Raw genomic sequence first — 21,009 nt, forward strand, 5'->3', positions numbered from 1 at the left:
TTCCTAAATGGCTGCATCTTCACTGCCTTCCCACTTAAAATTTTGATATGAAAGACTGTATTCAGATCTGTATTTTGTAAATGGGTTGTCTTTTAGTCTCACCGCTAATCTCTGATGTGAAGGCACTGTCAATTGCCCTTTTTGTACCTCTGACAATTAATTTATTTTCTTTTAAGTGGTTAATGTTGCTCTGCTTTCATTGTGGGGTCATCCTTTCACAATATTTGCATGTTCCTTCTCATTGTACGTTAATTCTGAAGATTTCTTCTGGAGGGAGAGGAGAAGGTCTGCAAGAGTAACCTGGATATCCAAAGCCCCAGCTCACACTTCCCACCAACCTCACTTTCACCTATGCAGCCTTTAAACCGCCCCGGTAGGAACCTCAGTACCCCCGAGGCTCTTGCTCAGAAGTCTTGCTATAAGCTTGGGGTACCGACGATCTAGAGCGGCTTGAGCCTTTTTGATTTCCTTTTTTTTTTTTTGGTTCAGAATTACTAAAACTCCCCTCCGGGGCCTGCAGGGGGCGCTCGGGGCGCCCGGCCGGGGGCTTGAGGCGGAGCCCGCACCGTCAGCGCTGGCCAATCAGAGCCCGCCCGCCCCACCGCGTGCCGAGGGAAACCGAACCCCTTCGGCCGTCTCCGATAACTTCCGACTACAAACGAGGCCACCGCCGAACCTCTTCGGCAATTTCCGGAAACCCGGAAGGGAGGCCGCCGAGCGCGCTCGGGCACCTCCGGCACGGCAGTGACGGCCGGGCGACAGGAGGGCGGCCGCGCTACCGCCCCAGCTGGACATGCGGCTGCTCTCGCGAGCCCTCCGCCTGGCTCAAGGCTGCCGGGCGGCCGCGCTGCCCGCTCGGAGCCTCCGGGCAGCGCCGGTGGGATGGCCGCTCCCGCCGCGGCGCGGGCTGAGCGCGCGGCCCGGCCTGGAGGAGCTGTTCGCCGCGCCCTCCCTGCGCCGGCTGCTGGAGGCGCGCGCGCGGGGCGAGGGCGGGGCGGCGCCGCAGCTGGCGGCGCGCGTGAGGCGGCTCCGCGACAAGGAGCGAGAGCTGCGCGACACGCGGGAGCTGGCGCAAGGTGCGGCGCGGGGCGCGCGGCGCGCGGCGGGGTTGTCTTGCGTGCGTGACGTCACGGGGGCGGTGCTGAGGGGGAGGGCGGGCTGAGGCCGGTTCATTTGCATACGCCGAGGCGATTGGGGGAGCGGCCCCGGGGGGCGGGCGCAGGCCGGTTCATTTGCATACGCCGACGCGATTGGGGGAGCGGCCCCGGGGGGGCGGGCGCAGGCCGGCGCGTGGCGCTGCGCGCGTCCCCGGGTGTGGGGGGCGACGGCCACGCGCGTGTCAGTCGGGGGAGGCCGGGGCGGGCCCCGCGGGCCTTCCGGAGGCACAGAGACAGCCCGAGCACAGGGCGAGGGCACGAGTGAGTGGGGAAAGTACTTCCGCCGGCATGGGAAGTGCTGATACTGGAAGAGCGCCTGTTTCATACAAGACAAAGATAACTAATCGGGGATAGAAAACTTCTAAAGTTTTGGTGGTGGTTTTTTAATCCATCTTTCCCTTGCTGCCAAGACAGACCAACCCGCCTGCCTGTCTTCGTTTTGGCAGTCACCGACGTCAGCACCTGAATCTGCTCTCTCTTTGTATTTGACTTTGTGTTGTGTCAGTAGCTGCACACTTTTAGTTCTGCCAAATGATGGAATATTTTTTTACCCTGAATCAAACTTCATTTTGATAGCAGTTAGAAAACCAAAATGTAGAAAAGGAGTACTTTAGGATCGGTAAACATTCGTGAGATGATTAAATGTTGCCTAGAACTGTAGTATTCAGATTTCAGCATACAATGATAGGGGTATTAGTCGTTTTAACAAAGAGTGCCGGATGTGGAGCCGCTGTGCTCTTTAAATCCCTGATGTTCCTGCCACACTTAAATACAGAAAGTAGTTTCTTAGAGCCATGGAATGGCTGGTGTGGGAAGGACCAGTCCACCTTCCTGCTCAAGCAGGGACACCCACAAGTTGCTCAGGGCTTCGCCCAGTTGGGTTTTGAGTATCTCCAAGGATGGAAATTCACAACAAATCTGTGCAATGTGTGCCACTGTTTGACCACCAGCACAGTAATCATTTTTTATCATTGGCTCGGATTTTGCTTTCTGATGTTTAGGCAGAACTTCTTTTATTTCAGATTTTTCTCATGTCTTATACCTGCACAGGATTAGAAAACACTTCATATGTACTTAGTATCATCTTTATAGATCATATTAATAATTTGATTTTCTGACAGGTTTAGTGTGTTGGGGGGGTGGGTTTGTGTGGTAGTTTGATTTTGGGTTGGTTTTTTTCTTTGGTAGAGTAAGTTCTTCATGTGGTTATTTTTTCAGAAGGTTTTGTCAGAATGGCACTGATAAAAGTCTGAGGATTAACCATACTTAAATATTCCAGATGAGAACGAAGATTTCCGGAAGCTTGCAGAAACAGAAATTGCTTCCTGTGAAGAAGAGATAGCTGAACTGAAACAACAGGTTAGATACCTTTATAAAGCCCCTGTTTGCTTGCCATTCTTAAATTAACAAAGCCAGACTGTCTTCTTGGGGGTGTTGGAACTAGGTGATATTTAAGGCCCCTTCGAACCCAAACCATTCTATGAGTCTTGCCAAGATGTATGTGATAAATTCCTCTTCTCCTCCCCTCTGTGCTAGTTATACTGCTCAAATAGTGTCTGTTAGATATGGAAAATGAAAAAATCAGGTGCTATAAAGACATCCTGTAAGCAAGTGCCTATTTGTACCTGAAAACTTTTCAATCAAAGTATCTTTTTAAGTAGGTGCTATAGTTTGTCTTGTCTGGGTGTACCTTTATGGATGTCAAGCTCTTTAGCCCTTGGAAATGTTAAGCTTACATAGTATCACTCACCAATGGTTTTGAAAAAATTTAATACTATGTAACTACTTTAGGCTGCTACTTTATATCAATTTTACAGAGTATGTATGTTATTTAACAGAAAAAAAGATCATTATGTAAACAGACTGTTTTAACTTAATACTACTGTTGAAGTAAAAACTGCTATAGTCACATTGTTTATTCCTCAGACAAGAGTACAACAGTCACCTTATAAATATTTTTTGTAAGTATTTATGATTCTGCCAAAAGAAGTCATCGTCTGTGGAAAGAACCATCACCTAATGCTAGTAAAAGACGAGGATATGAAAGCATTTGCAAATCATCCAGAGTTTTGATCCAGCAAGCAAAATTTTGATACAGTTTTTTCGGTTTTGATGTATCTTTCTTCTGCAGATCAGGCTTTTCTTTTTAAAATAAATAAAAGAATAATACATTTGAGTTGTTCTTGAAGGACTGTGCTCCTGAACATCCATACCTTCTTAGCTCTGCAGTTGAGATGGAATTAAAGAGAAATCTGATTAGAAAGAAGATATTCAGTTGTCTTGCAAGAGCAGGCATGTGTCCTGTGGTTTATCCTCACAGTGCTCCTGATGGATTAAAAACTTCTGTGAAGTTCTATGGCTCTCGAGAGAGAGGCCTGTGTAGCTCCTGTGACTGTGAACAGACACAGGGAGCCTTCCTGCAATGGAGCATCACCCTTACACACCTCTGCCTGGTTGAAGCCTGTCCTCAGGGCAGGAGAGCACAGCCTAGATCAGTTACAGACTTGTCTGGTGTTTTATACTGTTTCAGGTGTGGATAGCAGTGCCAGAGAGGAGTCTTAGCTGGGTGCTTTTGTGTTCACAGATAGCGTTGCTTTTGATTCCTTCAGAAGAAACAGATGAGAGTGATCTTGTCTTGGAAGTAACTGCCGGAGTTGGAGGGCAGGAAGCCATGCTGTTCACCTCGGAGATATTTGATATGTATCAACGATATGCTGCTTATAAAAAGTGGAAATTTGAAGTATTAGAGTACTTTCCCAGTGAAATAGGTCAGTAATGAAAATACTGTAACTCCTTAATTCAAGTTGAAACACTCGTTCATATGACATAATCTTCCTAAGGAAACTAATTTGCACTATCTTAATTTTAGAAGTGGAATATTGTTTGAATGTCTGAGTACAGTTTTCCTCAGCTTCTGTGTTTGGGAATGAAACCATTTCCAAAATACTATTAAAATACTAAAGTGCTACAAAGAAAACTTGTCTTTCAATAATTTCATTTCTACATTTTAAAACTATTGAAAGACAAGCGCTTGGCAGAAGGAAATTTAGAAAGTGATGCAGATATGTTGGTTTAGCTTTTTTTTTTTTTAGAGATAAAGATTACGTAAACTTTGCTTGACTACACTGTTCTTCTTAGTTACCTAATGTTTTAGTGTCTACAGATTAGTTTGGTGAAAGATAGAAGATCTGTCTATTATTGTGGCTCTATTAGCAGAAAGGAATCAGTTTTATTAAAGTAATTCTTGGAGTTTAATCTAAAACATCTTAAATTTATATGTAATATTATCTCATTTATAAAATAAGGAAATGAGATGTTTGGCTATAGCTCATCTGTAACAGCTGTTAAAATCTTTATTAGAACTTGATTTTAAAAAGTGTTATATATGTAAAATGTTCGAATAACTTTCTTTAGAGTTCTTAGCAAGTATTTTATTTCAAGTTGATGAACATGAACTCAGACTCCCTTCTGGTGTGGCTGCTGATGATTCAATTAATATACTTCTTTTAAAATTTTATGACACTTGAATTCTTTATTTTCTATTACCTAGATTTGTTAATATTAATAAATTTCTTGTATGGTCAAGAGGTCCTTTGCCAAGTAAACTGTTTTTACAGTTTGAGTGGAGGCAGGGATGAGAAACTTCGTGTTACAGTGCATCTTGTTGCTGAAAGAGCAGTCGTGTCCATCCCTATTCATGACCAGGCAAATACTTTGTGAGGAGCTGAACCAGTTCAGCCTTCAAAGCCAGCAGAAATCTGTTTACTTACTTTTTTTAAAGTAAACGGAATGAACATTGTACAGGTTAGATTTCTGTAAACAGAAAAGAGGAAATGTCTGAGTCTTCTTTTTTTCACATACTAGGGGGAGAGGAGATTTGCCCTTTCCATTAAGGCAAGACTTGGATCAGGTAAACCCCAGCAGTCACATGCACTTCACCTACAGAGCACAGTTTCAGTCAGCTTAAGCAAGGCCTGGCTTACCTTCTAGCCAGCTGTATGTTTCTTCTTTCTCAGCTCTAGCAGTTTTGAGGCCACCATGCTAACTGGATTAGTCCCCTGATTTGGCTTAAAAGCCCTGTTCTGGGATAGCTGTAAGTCAGGTCTGACTCAGCTTACAGTCCCGTGATTAGAAGAAAAAGGGAGTTGGGCTTGGCTACCCTTTTGGTAAAAGCTCAGTCCTTGGACAAGGAGCCCACATCCTCAGAGATATTCTCATTAATGCCTTAAATGGGAAACTGAAGTAATATATTAACCTAGTATATATCCATCCATATTTTCTCTTTGAAAGGGCTAGGTTTTTTTAATGCCTATATGTTTAAATATGTATATTTAAAATCTGTTTTGCTGAGGGCTTGTCTGTGTTCCAAAATTAACATTTAGGATGTAAAGCTTAGGAAAAATAAAGGCAGCCCTAGCTTTTGTCAGCCTCATGCAGTGTATTTTTTGATTTTGCATAATCACATATTATTGAAACAGATGCTGGAAATAAATTGGGAGGTAGGGGCTCTATATGTGACACGGCCAATGAAATGGATGTTTGAACCCTCGGGTCCAAAGTGTCTGTGCTGCACTGAGTAAGAGTGGGGCTAAGGATGCTGGTTACAGTAGGCTGTTACATCCTACCCATGTTCCATTTTTATTGGTTGCATGAGCAAAAGCAAAGTCCTATCTTGAAAGGTCAAACTGCTTTATTTCAGAGAACTCCTGAATTTGAAATCTGGAGGTGAGCATGTGTGAACAAGGTGAATGTTAAATAAAGCTGCAATAAAAAATCAGTTATAGTCAACTCTTAGATGACTTTATTGACCTACCCCAAGGGATGCCACTGTGTAAAAATAGCATGTTGAAGATTCAGAACACATGTTAAAGCACAAACTCACATGTCATTATTTATCCACTGCTTCTCACCCTGTAGTGTCAGGCAGAGACACAGGTGTGGGACTTTTCCCCAATATGGGTATAAGATCCCACGTAAAAAATTAGTGCAAACTTATACCCTTGTTCTGAGTAAATCAGATTTCAGGATAGAGTGGGACATTTTATATGAAAGGGGCAAACACAGTTATCAAGAGCTAACTATATTTGACAGGCCTACAACATGTCTGCCAGGGTAAAAAAAAAAATCATCAAGATTTCATTAGATTTAGCTGCAGTTCATAATAAACCTGTGTTGGTAATAGTCAGTTTGAAGCAGTATGATCTAAAATACCTGTCATTTGAACCAGTTTCTTGGTCATCATATGCTAAGCACTATAGGCATACACATCACTACAAACTTTAAAAGCAGAAGGACAAAAATGATGTGAAAGAGAAAGCCAAACTGCCTCTTCCTATCTTTCACAAACATGACTGTAATACAAAATATATTTTAGTAAAGTTATGAGTGAACATTACATTTCTGTAGAATAAAAACATTTGTGAACCTTGTCCATGGAGGAAAAAAACCTGGCCTGTGTTCTGGCTGATGACTTTTTCCTGTTCTGCAGGGCATTTTCAGATTTCATGTTGTCTTTATTTTCCTTTTTTAAAAAGCTGCTGTCTTGTCCGTATGGCTGAGTTCCTTAGTCTGAGAGATAGCCTTAACCAGTATTTCTGAGAAGTATGTGCCTCTTCTTTTCCTCAGCTCTGGTTTCTTATTGCAAGACTTGAAAAACAATACTTTTTCAAGGCCACTTGTGTCTTCTTCAGTCATTCCCTTGGCACACCATCCACTGTGCAGAGAATGGGATCTGGGAATTGGGCTGCATTAAAAAAAAAAATGGGTGAAAAATTATATTCATTTAAAGTGCCATCACTTCTCTGATCCTTCAATACACTGCACTCCAGTAAGCAAGGAAGAGCAAGAATGTCATAAACTAGTAGAGCAACAAACTCTATCCCGAAGTCATGATTGCTTTGGCTTTGACTTCCAAGTTCCAAACTGTTCAATGCTTGTAGGATGTTGCTGCCAAGTGTTTTGCTGGAGGTATTGGTAAGAGGTGCAGGAGCTGGTGTTCTGTTCACTCAAGGAAAGCAAAAGAGTAAAACTAAATTAAAAGGCAAATGTGACACGAGTAGATGCATAGAGGAAAATGGATAATAAGAAGAGTACGAAAAGTACTCAGTTATACAGAGCTGGGGTATTTTTCCCATTGAGTGATAAGGTTCTAAACTAACAATAAAAAAAAAACTATGTTTCTGAAAGTGCCTTTCAAAATTTGATCTTTATGTGGACTAACTACTGGTATTAGAGTTCTATTGTGTTTTATGATTTTATGTGTACATGTATGTACATTGTTCATAGACAAATTTTTTACATATATAAAAAATTAAATTGGACTCTATATAAAATAATTGGACAGTCCTTTCCTTTTTGAGATAGAATGTGAGCAAATGGCTTTAGGATTGTCCTTGCATTTTTGGTGTAATTTTGCCCAAAAATGATGAATGGTAAATTCATCATTTTAAAAAACAAATGCCAGTGATGTGTAAATACACTGTTTGAAGTATAACAGCATAGTACCAACAGTTCTTCTTAAAGGTTTTGCAACTGTTTCTCTTCTGTGTTTAAGGTGGCCTAAGACATGCAGTAGCCAGTATAGCAGGTGCTGAGGCTTACAAATACATGAAGTTTGAAGGAGGAGTGCATCGAGTTCAGCGGGTACCAAAGACTGAAAAACAAGGACGCATTCACACCAGCACAATGACTGTTGCTATATTACCCCAACCTACTGAGGTAACATTTATCTTTTAGTATAACAGACATTACCAGGAGCAGTGTTTGATACCAAGTGTTTTCTGCCTCTTTTGTTATTCTCACTAAATGACTATTTTAATCTTAAATTTAAAGTAGGTCATATTTGTTTATTATTTTTATCACAGGGATGAAATAAAGAATTTCTGTCTTTTCTCATGATGCTAATTTCAAGAAAGTCACCGACAGTTTACTTGACTATGACTTGAAAATTCACTGTGACTGTCTTGTGTGTTTTGTGGAAAACTACATTTTCTGCAAAGTAACAAAAGACTGAATCATTTTACCAGGCTCATAGATTACTTCTTTTAGCACTTCGTCTTTCCCATTTTTGTAGTGGCCTCACTTGCCTGTTCTAAAGTGTATGGGTAATAATTCAATCTTGCTATATTTGCTTGATTAAAACCAATAGACTAAGAATTAAAGCTTTGTTTTGATCTTAGTTTCATGTTAACCCTAGCAGGTTGTCAGAGATGTCACTCACTCCTGTACTTCCTTGAAATTGTCTTGCTCCTTCCTCACAGAGACTTTTGCTCCACCACAGAGCCAGAAAAGGGAATATCTTCTATTTTATTTAAAAACCATCTGATCAAGCTCAAATACTGGTTAACTCCTCTAGAAGAGGGTGCAGATCTCTCATAAGAGGGAGAAATTAGTGCTATGGGATGGTTATGCATTAAGTTATTATTTGGCTGATTTCTGGGGTTGCATCGTGATGCATTCCAATCTGATTACCAAGATTTGTTTATGTGAACTACAACTCATAAACATTCAGAGGTTTGCTCTTGCATGAATGTGCCTTCTAAAGTAAACTGACTGTGCATATTTGATACCTGTCTAGAAAGAAACAATAAAATACTTTTTTTCTTTTTTTCTCTCTCCCATGACAGATGAGGCTGCAAATTAGTCCAAAAGATCTACGGATAGAAACAAAGCGAGCTAGTGGAGCTGGAGGCCAGCACGTCAATACCACAGATAGTGCTGTACGGATAGTTCACATTCCAACAGGTTCTACTTCATTTTTTCTGTTGTACAAGATCTACATTCCAAAACTGTTGTCAGGATTTCCTTTGAAACAACGGCTTTATTTTCAAACCTGGGCAACAGTAGAGCAGAGGTTTTATGTAGTTTTCATGTCTATTCATACTACTTTAAATGCACCATCTTGTGCCCAGTCCAATTTTTAACAGTGAAGACTACTGGCTTCAGTAGGTAAGCTATCCATTTTGCTATTAAACATGACACTCTAAAAGCATCCAGATCAGTTTCTATCAAAAAGTTATATTTAAGTTTTCAAATAATGAAAATGACACTGAAAAATGGAGTAAGTTGAAATCTAATGATTTGCATTTTCTTGACTAGTCTCCAAAAGAGAGATTGCACTATTTCTATATTAAGACATTACTTTTTAATTGCAGAGTCTACTCAGGATGACAGCTCCCATTTGTCTGCTGGCTCCTTTCCCATAGATGACACACATAATTAGGAGGCCCATCCTTCTGGCTCAGGTTAGGAAACATAGCAGGGATAAGATACACCCTCAAACACTACCTGATTTTAGATGTCCTATGGGGGCTTTTTATTGCCATTCCCAAGCCTTTTACTTCCCTTTGAGCAATCCACAACAGCCTTCTTGACTTTCGTTGCATTTTAACTTTTCCTCTTCTCTACTACAAACATTGCTCAGGCTTTACAGCCTCAGGGTAATCCCAAGTGCTTTTTATCTTCATGTATCCACATTTTTGCCACCCGTTTCTTTGTATTTGTTTAAAACATTAATCCATTCAGCACTTTTTGCACCACCTTAGTAAAGCAGAAGGTAAGCAGTGGAGAGGATAAAATTCTGTTGACTATATGGTGACAAGAAGTTACTCTGGATTAAAAACGTTTTGGATTGCCTGCATGTTTGGATAAAAACACAACAAACTAAAGCCAGCAAGACCTTAGTTTTTGCTGAAAGCAGTTATTAGGGTGTCTTAGAGAAATCTTAAAGTGTATTGCATTTTTTTTGCAGTTATACATGGTTAATAGGGGAGTTCATACCTCACATTATCTCCTGACTTCTTCCTGTTCCACCTTTCCCTTCTTCATTTCTCTGATCTCTCTTCCCTTAAAACTCTCCTGTTACTACTTCTATTTTTCTCATCCAAAATCTTTTTATAAACCTTCCCCACAATCCAAAATGTTATTAATAAACAAGTCTTTCATAAAGTAATACTATGTAATCTTATAAAATCATCCTCTAATATTACCAGAGCTACTTAATAAATCCAAATAACTACTTAGCTTGTGCTGTATTTCTTCTCCCCGCTCCTTTTTTTGGGCTGTTGGTTTTGTGTGTTTTGGGATGAGAAAGCACACCCTTTTATTTTTTTAAATAAAACAGTGCTGCCTTTTTTATATTCTGATCATATTCTATGCACTCACTATCTCATGTGTTTTACTGTTGCTTAAGTCCTACTTTTCCTGGAACTGTGGCCAAAATTTACAAGTATTCAAGGTGTCTTTTATTAGTCAGATCACATCACATATCTTTTATTTCATTATCTATCTGTTGCCCAGGTGAATTAAATTTCCACTGAATTAAATTTCTTGTCTTATGGCTTAAAACACCTGTACAACTCAGCCTACACTTCTCTCCCAAAATGTATTATTACTCATTAATAAACCTGGACTTTTACATTCCCAGTCCAAATGTAACAGCTTAATGTAACATAATAAAAATCTTCCAGAAATTGCAGAACTCTTTTAGTATGTGCTAATCTGAAGTGCTAAATGTCATGATATTTTTGACAGGGATTGTGTCTGAGTGTCAGCAAGAAAGATCCCAAATTAGAAACAAAGAGAAGGCTATGCAAATGCTATGTGCTAAACTATACAACGCCAAACTAGAAGAAGAAACCAAAAAGAGAAACAGTGCTCGAAAGATTCAAGTAAGTTTAATTTAGTTGTGGTATAAATCTGTACAAGCATGTGTTTTTAGGGTAACCCCTTTGTTGAACAGCAAGTAGTAAATGGAAATATAGAGTAACAGGAGCCCAGGAAGGACTTACATGAGGCAAAAAAAAGTCATAGAATCATAGAATGGTTTGGGTTGGTAGGGACCTTAAAAATAATCTAGCTTCAACCCTCCTACCATGGGAAGGGATGCCTTCCACTAGGCCACTCTGGAGAGCAAAATTTGTGAACTCCCCAAGCTCTCTAAACAGCAACATTACATTTTACTTCAGCAATAAAGGTCATGTATTAGCCAGACTTAAAATTATGGTGGTATGTAAGTCCTAGAGATCCAGTGAAACAAACTGGATTGCAGCATGAAGAACCAGAATAGAATTAGAAAAAGATGCAGTAAAATTGTTCTTTTACATGTTTGAGAACAATTACTGCAGCTGTTGAAGTGATCTGAGTACTATGTAACTAACAAATTTTGTGTAGTCATGGGAGGAAGAGAAACCTTTTGCTTTATATGCTTCATCAATATTTCATCATTTTTGTAAGATGATGGTGATAAACTGATTCTTCTTCTTCAATAGATTGGGACTAAAGGAAGATCAGAGAAGATCAGAACATACAACTTTCCACAGGACCGGATTACAGACCACAGAATAAGCAGATCAGTGCATCATGTTGAGTCTTTCATGCTAGGGGAAGAAATGCTAGATGAAATGATACAAACTCTGAGAGAGTATGCTGATTATGAATCTCTACTGGAAATTATTTCAGAAAATGAAAAAAAGAATTCCTCCTGAACATTGTTCTTGCTCAGGCCATTACAACAGATGCAGACCTTGGTCTGCAAAGAAGTTTCTCAGAGCACCACCCAGAAAATGGAGCTTCTTTTCAGGTCATGAAAAACATCACAACTTGTTTCCTCATGACTATTAAACAGTTTTCTTACTTGCTGAGTAAAAGACTTTATTATCTTCATATAAGACATTATTGCTGCAGCAGTCCTTTTGAAAAGTAAATTTGACTGCACCAGAAGTAACAGCAGTTAACTTTTTCCACGGAGAAGATACTGATACACCACTCTCAAAAGGTATGCATGCATTAAAAAAGGAGTTATTTCTAGTTCCAGTTTTCATTTAAACTGTAGCTTAACCATCACACATCAGTGTGAAATAGCTTACTTGAGAGAAGAAAAAAAATCCTATTTTGTTTGAGTGATTGGAAAAAAGTGATAAATAAATGACCCCACTCTACCTATCTGCATATTTATTAATCACTTATATGTATCATGGGAGAGGGAGTCAAAGTGTACCTCTGTCATGTTTTCAAGGCCTTCTGGCCCTTATTTATAAATACAAAACAAGTTTAAGAATATCCCTTGTTCCAGAAAAAAAAGCCATGGATGCCAAGCGATGAATCATATGAATTGGTTTTGGAATGAATGTTTGTGTTCCTGAGTCAAAAATGAAAAGAATTGTTACAATATTGTTCACCTGATATTTTAGTATCCACTTGACTTCAGTTTCTCCTTTATGGTTTTGACTGTCCAAGTCATTGATTTTCTGAAGGTTACATGCTATGACTGGCATCTTTGGTTTTGTCTATTTATTTAACAGGGTCTTAAAACATTCGATACCTTTATCAGCTTTGTTTTCTAGTAAACACTGCATGGTAACTATGACTGAGTTCCAAATCTTTTAATTTAAGATGCATACGTTAACTTCAGATGGAGTGTGCACAAGATGAGGCATACATATTTCCTGTTGGTAAGCATGAGACCTAGGTCTGCATTTGCTAGCAGTTTTACAACTCCCAACTGGCCCACAAAACAGTAAAAAGAAACATTGACTCATTTTTTGTGTAAAATAATTAGATACTGATTGGAGCAGAAACTAGGGCTGAAGTCTTCGTTCTTACTAGATCAGTATTGTAAATAGAGAGTACTTGTGACAGTCCTACTGACTTGACTTTAACCAAGGCCCTCTTACACCAAGTGATAGATGGAGTTTGCTGTTCTTTCTTGCTTCAGCTTCATATTCCTCCAAACAAATAAGGGCCATTGATTGGGCCTATACACTGGACTACTGCATGAAACTTAGATAACTGTTTAGGTCTTTGTCACCCTAGACCTTCCCTGATGTTCCAGCTTGTAGCCTGTCTGGCCAGATCCTGCCTCCCTATTCTCATCTGGCTCTTGAACAAACACTAAATGTGTTGTTGCCTTGCAAGTGGCCAGGCTCTGATCAGTATGAGAAAAACCAGACATCATGTGGTTCTGGCAGGAAGCCAGAAGTATTCCAAACCCGTCATCTGGCAGTGCTGTACAAAGGGGGACTTCACTGTCCTCCTTGGCCTGTCATGGCAAGCTTTACTGTGTAAAGACTTGAAGTCCTGTGCTTGCTTTGTATGAATTTTAACACAAGGGATTTTGTCTATGCAAACGCAGCCTCCTTGAGCTGTGAGCAGATTGCCTTTCCAGCAGTGGCAGGGATCCCTGCACTGGTGTCCAGTCAGCCTAGCTCCCAGTAATGCTCCTGCTCACTCTGCAACTGCTGGTAGCGTTGGTCATATAAAATAAATACAATTCTTTTATGGGAAAGAGCCCAAATCCACCGCCAGACTCGAATTACAGAACGGTGAGGTTGGAAGGGACCACCGTGGGTCATCCAGTCCAACCTCCCTGCTTAAGCCTAGTCATCCTAGAGCACATGGCACAGGATTGCATCCAGGCGGTTCTTGAATATCTCCAGTGTAGGAGAGAATCCTCCCCCGGTAGAGGAGCTTTGCACGTTCGGAGCGTGCCAGGGTGATGGGAACATCCCGGGCGCGTCCATTTAAAAAAGCAGATGCAGCTGGGCGCCAGGCTGTGCTTAGGCGCGTGTCAGTGCCGGGACGCAGCAGCCGCTGGTTCCTTGGGGACCAAGAGCGGTGTGGGGCAGGAGGGCGGGAGGAAGGGGCGGGCGGGAGCGGCCGCCGCGCGGGAGCCGCGGCCGCGCCGCTCGCGTCCCTCCCTGCAGCCGAGGAGGGAAAGCGAGGGACGGGCCGGCTCCGCCCGCCGCGCCCGGGATTGGCCCCCGCCTCCTGCCCGCCTCCCATTGGCCGCGTCCCGCTCGCCGCCGCCTCGCCATTGGCCGGCGCGGTTTTGGATACCAAATTTAAAGTTTTTAAAAAGCGCCGGGCGAGAGCGGCCGCGCACTCACTGCCCGCGGCGGCGCCGGCGCAGCCCTGCAGGTGAGCGCGGGTGGGCGGCGAGCTCCGCCGGGAGCCGCTGCGGGGCTCCACGGCCAGGGCTCTGCGGTCGGGCCGGCTCGGGGACAGCGGGCTCCGCGGTCAAGGCAGCGCGGTTAAGGCTCTTCGGCTGGGGTGGCGGGAGCTGCTGGCGTACGTGGTGGCGGGACTGTGGGGGTGCTAGCGGCGCTGCGGCGGGACCAGACGGGCTGGGCACGGGGGTTCCTGGTGGCCGCCCGGTCCCAGCGCTCTTCCCAGCCTAGCCCCGCAGCTATCCCGCTGGCGGGACGGGACGGGGTGGCGGCGCAAGGGTGGCCAGGGAGCGTCTGGATCCCGCCAACGAGCCACGTGTGGGGTGGTCCCGGCTGCTCGCCGCACTGGCGGGGCCGGGCCGGGCCGGGATGGGGATCGCAGCTCGGCTCCCGCCGGCGGGCAGCTGCGGGCGGGAGGCGCCGCGCCGCGCTTCTCCCGCCCGCCGGGCCACGCCGTCGGAAGGGCATCCCCTCGGCGCGCTCCTGCCCGCCCCGCCACCACCATTTGAGGGGGAATCCTCCAGTGCAGGGGAAAGGGGAGACTTTCGAAGGCGCGGGGTGAAGTTCCCGGGGCCGTGGGGCACGGCGGAGCCGGGACCCGGTATACCTGCACCGACCCGGGCCATCTTGAGCCCTGGGCGGGAGTAGCCTGACAGCGCCGCGGGGGCCCGCGGCTGAGCCCGCTCCTCCGGGGGTCGGGGCAGGCCCTGGTGCACCGAAACGTGATGGGGGGACATTTTCCAATTCATCAGGATTTCAGCCCAAAAGCTTCTCTGCTCGTTCGCAAGGAAGCTGGGAAGGGGAGGAGGAGGCTTAGGAAAGGCTTGTATTTTTCCCCCAACTCACACGATACAAAACCAAAAGCCTATTTGCTCCTTTCTCCCATCAAACGTAGGTACAAAGAAGGAACTTTGTCTCTAAATCTTTAATGGAATACATTTTTCTCATGCCTCTTTCCAGAACTGCTGGAAGTGCTTAAATCCTTTAAAATTCGTACTCAAATGGGGAATCTTCTATTTCCTACGGTTTGCAAAGTATGTTAAAATTTACTTTCCCCTTAGATTTAGCAGGGGAGAGATGGCCTCCTTCTCCCCTCCAGCCCTCGCCCATCCCCCCGCAATTGTTAATATAGATAGCACCGTATTTCGCGGGGGAGGGGAATGAAACAGGGCAAGAAAAGCTCGATTTCCCTATGATATCTATTGACCTCCCACCCTCTTGAAATCATGCTTGTAAGTAACCTTTATTTCACTCTGACCATTGTTTAAGGATAATTTGCATATACATGCGAGCACTCAAGTCTTTCCTGTGCCACCCAGCCTCCTCCCTTTTCAAAAATGCCAGATATCTGGCTGCAGCAGCAGCAGCATTGCCTCTGGTCTTGGATGCCAACTTCAGGCTTCTCTGGCCTGCACAGGCCTACGGTCACTCATGGACCCTCTGCCACTGGTGTCCCTTTCAGGGACCTCAAGTGTCTTGACTATGTTGCTACCTTTAGGGAAGGAAGTGGAAGCACTGGTGTGTCTCATCTATGCTGGTGAAATGGTGACCAAGTAAATCACCCAGTCAGTTTTCTTGCCCTACTTATATGCAGCACAAAACTCTTGTTTTTTTGAGAAGATCTTACATAGATTTAATCAGTGGCCATTCAAATCCTTAGTTCCACTAGTTGTATTTTAGACACTAGAGGGTGAGTTAGATAAAAGCATAAAATTCATAATGCAGAAGGGAAGCATGGTAGAGTCTTTATAAGAAAAAGAATTTGTGATCTAGTTTATGCTGTGTTTTAATACTGCCTTGTTGTTTCTTGCAGGACACAAACAACACAATGAAATCAAACCTTAACCGCTCTTGCAAAATGAAGCGTGATTGTGATTGTGTGTCTCTTCATGCTGGGTTTACACCATTGAGATGTGCTGTGGAGAAAACAAGGCTGGAAAAATCCTGCCCTTTGAATTATGAAGGAGGCTTTTGTAAAAGCTGTGCAGAAGAACATCAGAAAATACTCCTTAGTGACTCATACCATGCAGCCACCAGAAGTCTATATCTTGAAGATGGAGAAAGACCCATACATAACAAAGAAAACAACCAAATAACCCAGAGACTTGATGAATGTATCTGTGAAATGGAGGCAATGGAAAGCAGTAAACTTCATGAGGACAGCGGTTATTCCTCTATGTTAAGTACTCCGTATGCTGATGCAATAGAACATGAGGATACTTTACCTTTGGCTGGGAATCTCTGTGGCACACCAAAACATTGTCTCATGAAGAACCAAAATGAAGAACAGTTTTCAAAGAAGACACTATTGCCAGTAACCCATTATGAAGAAGTGATTTGCTCAACTTTGAAAAAAAGTGGCAAAAGAAATCTTAAGTCTTGGGCTGCTGTAGACAGAATTGTTTCCAAGGGAAAAATTGAACTTTGTAACTTAATTGGAAAGAAAATGGGGCTAGATAGAATAGACATTCTCGCTGAACTCTTCCAAAAGAACCTGAAGCATATATTAGCAAATATTTTAAGGCATCTCAGTGAGATGGATTTAGTAAAGTAAGTATATTGATGTCATTGTATTTCACAAGGAAAGGAAAGGAAAAAAACCTAATCCGATGCCTTAATGTTTTATATATGGGGCTTGTGACATTTACTCAATGTTTAGTATTATGTGTTAGTATATTAAAACATGAACAGGCAATGTAAGCCATGATACATTGGGAGAATGTCTTTTCCCTAGAAAGCAGATTAAAGACTACACCTGTGAACATATTCTATCTTTACATAGAAAAAGAAAGAGATTACAGTTATTCTTGCTCGTAAATAAATCCCTTTTCTAGGAGGCAACTGATATGTTTGTACTGTCGTTGCAGTTTTGCCAAAGTCAGCACAACATGGCAGAAGATTCTACAAGAAGATAAATGGATTTTCCAAATATATAGCAGAGCTGTGAAAAACCTTTCTGTAAGTTTCTGCACTGAACCCTCAGTGGCTTTCTGCTATTTCAGGTCTCCTCCTAGCCTTAAGAGATCACAGAAGAGTTTCTTAGATTGAAAACTGTCACTGGAGTGTCTGAGTTTGTCCTGTTAGGATGCCCTGTCTCAAGTATTGCTAGTTACATCAGTGACTTTGGGGACCCCAAGGAAGGTTGACTGAGAAGGTGACCCAAGGAGAGATGCAGATATTGTTAAGAGCTTTCACATGTCCTGTGTTACAGAGGAAGGCAGGAAGGAGAGAGTCACTGCCAGCACAGCCCTAGAGACTCCCAGCAGAGGCTTGGTTGCTTCAGCATTCCCCACTGATCCAGAAGGGAGAGAGACAGAGATAAACCACTCAGCTGGCTCTGTGAATCAGGTTCTCTGTTTATAGCAGTAGTCGCTGAAGTCCACCATGCCTGCTATGGAAAACTGAAAAGTTTTTTGCACTATGAGCTATTCCTAATGCCTCTTTGTCCTAAGAAATAAAAATTCTGGATCCATTCACACTAGCCTTGCATTTTATCAAGTCAGGACCCTTAAAACACTAGGAGTGTTTTTCCTTCTTGAGACAGAGAGAGACAGACAACAAACATAGGCTTAGGATCTGCCACAGGGTGAGGTTGTCAACCAGTTTGAGTTTTATGTAGTATTTTACAGTACTGTTGGGGTGAAACATTTGTACACCACTGAATATTCATCCCACAAAGTTTGATTTCTTCCATTCTGTTGTATGCTTTTTTGTTTAGCTTAAACTGGAAACTTGGTGGGTGGAGTGTATTTTTCACAAAGAAAGCTTCAAGCACTCCTGTTCACCATAAAGAATGGGAAGTACTGATATTTGCTTTGAAAAATTGATTAATAGGTTACATGTTCTGCCTAAATAATTGTGTTAATATGACAGTAGGATTACATAATACAAGATGGTTGGTTTTGAACCAGAAACTAGGGAGCTGTTCTATGCATTTATAACAGAAGTGACTCTGAAGGTTATGGTAAAATCAGTAGCACTCCTTGGTGTGATGCTTTATTATTGGAAACCTGGAGGAAGGATCAAAAATTACTTGTTGACTTAGGTTAAACAAAAAACACAGTATCAGGTAAGTTCTCTTCTCAAATTGAAGTCTTTTGTTTTTCTTTTCATCAGAATGTCACTAAGGCGCCAGAGCATGCTGCAACAAGAGAGTATGTTCTCTACAGAGTGTCCTTAGCTTCCATTCAGAAAGCAGCCCCACCAAAAAACTCCAACAAAAAAAGCACCAGGTCCAAAGCATCTAAGAATCACAGCAGGCTCACGGAGTTTTCTGAGGTAACTGGTGATTTCCATTAATTTTTAATTTCTCACATGTTTTCTGGAAAACAAACACCTTGTAAAGTATATTTTTGAAAGTAGTATCACAAATTTCAAGTGCTTGTAATTATTAGCATGGCTGCCAAATTTTGCTTAGCGCACCTATAGACAATGTCAGAAGCTAAGTAGAGTATATTTATATACTGGGATGTTCTACATCCTTTTTTTTTTTCTTTCTTAGGAATTTCACTTAGGGATTTTTTTTTTGGCTTAAATTTTGTCTTGGTCAGATATGAAAAAGTTTAGTCATTCCCTGTTCATTTCCATGGGTTTATAATGAATCACATGTTTTTCAGACAAGTAATATCACAAAAACTGTCAATTTTACCTCAAAACTGAGGGACAATTAAAAAAAAAAAGGACCAAAGATTTAATAGTTCTTAGTTCCAATCTTTAGAAAAATAAGCAATGTGTATTTCTTTTTAGTCATTTTATGGGTTTTTTTGCCAACTAATTATCTGGCATTCAAATGACTTTTTAAGCTACATATTTACAGTGTGTAACACACCTGGAGTTGTCAATAACTGCTAACAGCCTGTTTCCCTTCACCTTGTTATTTTTCTTAAGCTGTCTTTTTTCCACATACTTGCAATGTAGACCTGCACCTATATCTTGTAAGACTTTTAAAAATGCTTGATGAAAGTTATTGCCTGTTAATAAGCAAATGATTTTCCCAACTAGAAAAAGGTTTCATGCTGAAGCTCAAAAGTCTTAGTCTGCAAATTGGTGGAATAAGAGAAGAAGATAAAAAGTCATTGGAAAATATGATCAAGATTAATATTATTATTATAGGACTTTGTAGCACTAGGAATGTAAAAGTACAACTGTTTAGTAGCAGTCTAAAACTTTATTCTTGTTATATGTCTATACACAACTGCATCACCATCCTTGAATGAGGTTTGGAAGATTCGGGAAGGCTGTTTTTCTTACTGCTTTTGATTTATCCTGTCCTTTAACTTTTGAATTTTAAGAATACAAAATTGGCTGCCTCTATTCCAGTACAAAATACTTGCAATTATAGACTGATTATTCCTGTTCAGTCTTCATCAGAATTTGATGCAACAAAAATTAGGCTAAATTTTTAATTTATCCCTCCATATTAGGAGAAGTTATAGTATGTTTTGTGGCACTTAGATAATATCAGGACGTATTTGGAGAGTGTATTTACCCTCTGCTCATGATTTTCTGTGTATGCTTTTTCCAACAGGCTGCCAGGAACTTGAAAAACACTGAAAGCCTTAAAGCTTGCCATCGCTGTGGCTCACCTGCCAAGTATGATTCCTACCTCCAAAGAGCAACGTGCAATCGTGAAAGTTGTGGCTTTGACTTTTGCACCAAGTGCATGTGCAGCTACCACAGCTCCAGTGACTGTGTGAGCAGCAAACCCGTGAAACACAACTCTACGGCAGGGCCGCTTCCTGGGACTAAGAAAAGCAAACAGAATCTAAGGAGATTGTGATCCATCCCTCCCAATACAAATTGGCAAATGGCCCGTATAAGTTATTTTTAATCATCCACGAAAGAGAAGGCTTTCTGCTATTCCATATTAATAAAAATGGTTAATTCTGTTAGTCCTCTGTACCATTTAATCATCCTGTTCAGAAGGGTTTTAAAAGCATTTCTAGTGCTGTCAAGTGAGGTGAGTGAAGCCCCTTTTAATGTGAAAATATGAGGGAGACTAGATTTTATGATTTTTCAGAGCTTTGCCTTTGATTTTAAAATGTCGACATTCATAATACCATTTTCTCTGATGGTTTCTCTTCTGTGAATCTTAAATTGCTCTTCCTTCATTTCTTTCAGAAAGTGCAGCTTTCCTTGAACCTTTCCCAAGCTTAAAAAAAAAAGTACTGTATGTTGGCTATACTGCTAAAAAATACTTTGACTTTTTTTTGAAATCATAAGCTAATTTTAATATTTGTATATATTTGTAAATATTATTCATATTTGTCTTGTAAATGTGAAAATAAACGACTATTCTCAACAGCTTGGTTGCCAAATCTGGCCTTCCTGTTTATCGTCCTAAAACATTGTTTCTCAGGCTCTCTTTGCAGGTTTTCTAGTATGTGCTTCTTAAAGTTGTTGATTTAACAAAGTGCAAGTCCTCCTGGGTTTGTGTAAAATGTACTGAATCAATTGTCATGCTGTATTCTTGCAGCTTTACCTAAAGGCTCTTAGCAGTAATTGCCAATAGTGTCAAAAGTGCCAACACTTCCTTTTCATTTCAATGGAAATTTTTCTGTTGGCTGAACTTACGCTGCTGTTGCAGAACTAGCTCACTGTCAGTAAAATATTCGTGATCCCACAGTAAAGAAAGGCGAACTTTTGAGAAATAGACTAATAATTTTGTGGAATTATCTGGGGTGGTTTTTTCCCCTGTTGGTAAGTAAATAGCAGACTAGGACGATGGAGCTGTAGGTCCTGCTTCTTGAGCTATAGTGTAGGTAGTGACAGGATAAGTGGCAATGGCTTCAAAGTTAGGAGAGAGTAGGTTTAGAGACACTGAAATGGGTTTCCTAGAGAAATTGTGCATGCTCAACTCAGGAAGTGTTTATGGAGCTCTGAGCAACCTGGTCTAATGAAAGGTGTCC

The 21,009-nt window shown here is 41.7% G+C and overlaps 2 protein-coding genes across 3 annotated transcripts; both read left to right on the forward strand.

The window, feature by feature from the left end:
- Positions 1 to 674: 674 nt before the first annotated feature.
- On the forward strand, positions 675 to 12,522 carry MTRF1L (mitochondrial translation release factor 1 like). The gene is made up of 7 exons (XM_039569800.1): positions 675 to 1,076; positions 2,437 to 2,516; positions 3,742 to 3,925; positions 7,711 to 7,874; positions 8,783 to 8,900; positions 10,689 to 10,825; positions 11,426 to 12,522. The coding sequence occupies exons 1-7, from the start codon at positions 794 to 796 to the stop codon at positions 11,639 to 11,641; spliced, it is 1,182 nt and encodes a 393-aa protein (XP_039425734.1). The 5' UTR covers positions 675 to 793; the 3' UTR covers positions 11,642 to 12,522.
- Positions 11,844 to 20,255, forward strand: FBXO5 (F-box protein 5). Of its 2 annotated transcripts, none has more exons than XM_010400593.4 (5): positions 11,844 to 11,931; positions 15,915 to 16,651; positions 16,969 to 17,059; positions 18,218 to 18,379; positions 19,629 to 20,255. In XM_010400593.4, the coding sequence occupies exons 2-5, from the start codon at positions 15,930 to 15,932 to the stop codon at positions 19,878 to 19,880; spliced, it is 1,227 nt and encodes a 408-aa protein (XP_010398895.3). In that variant the 5' UTR covers positions 11,844 to 11,931; positions 15,915 to 15,929; the 3' UTR covers positions 19,881 to 20,255. The 2 variants fall into 2 exon arrangements, with proteins under 2 accessions (XP_010398895.3, XP_039425733.1); XM_039569799.1 differs by lacking the exon at positions 11,844 to 11,931 and adding an exon at positions 13,992 to 14,072.
- The last annotated feature ends 754 nt before the right edge of the window (positions 20,256 to 21,009 follow it).

Source organism: Corvus cornix, chromosome 3 (genome assembly GCF_000738735.6).
Source record: "Corvus cornix cornix isolate S_Up_H32 chromosome 3, ASM73873v5, whole genome shotgun sequence".
Taxonomy (NCBI): Eukaryota; Metazoa; Chordata; class Aves; order Passeriformes; family Corvidae; genus Corvus; species Corvus cornix.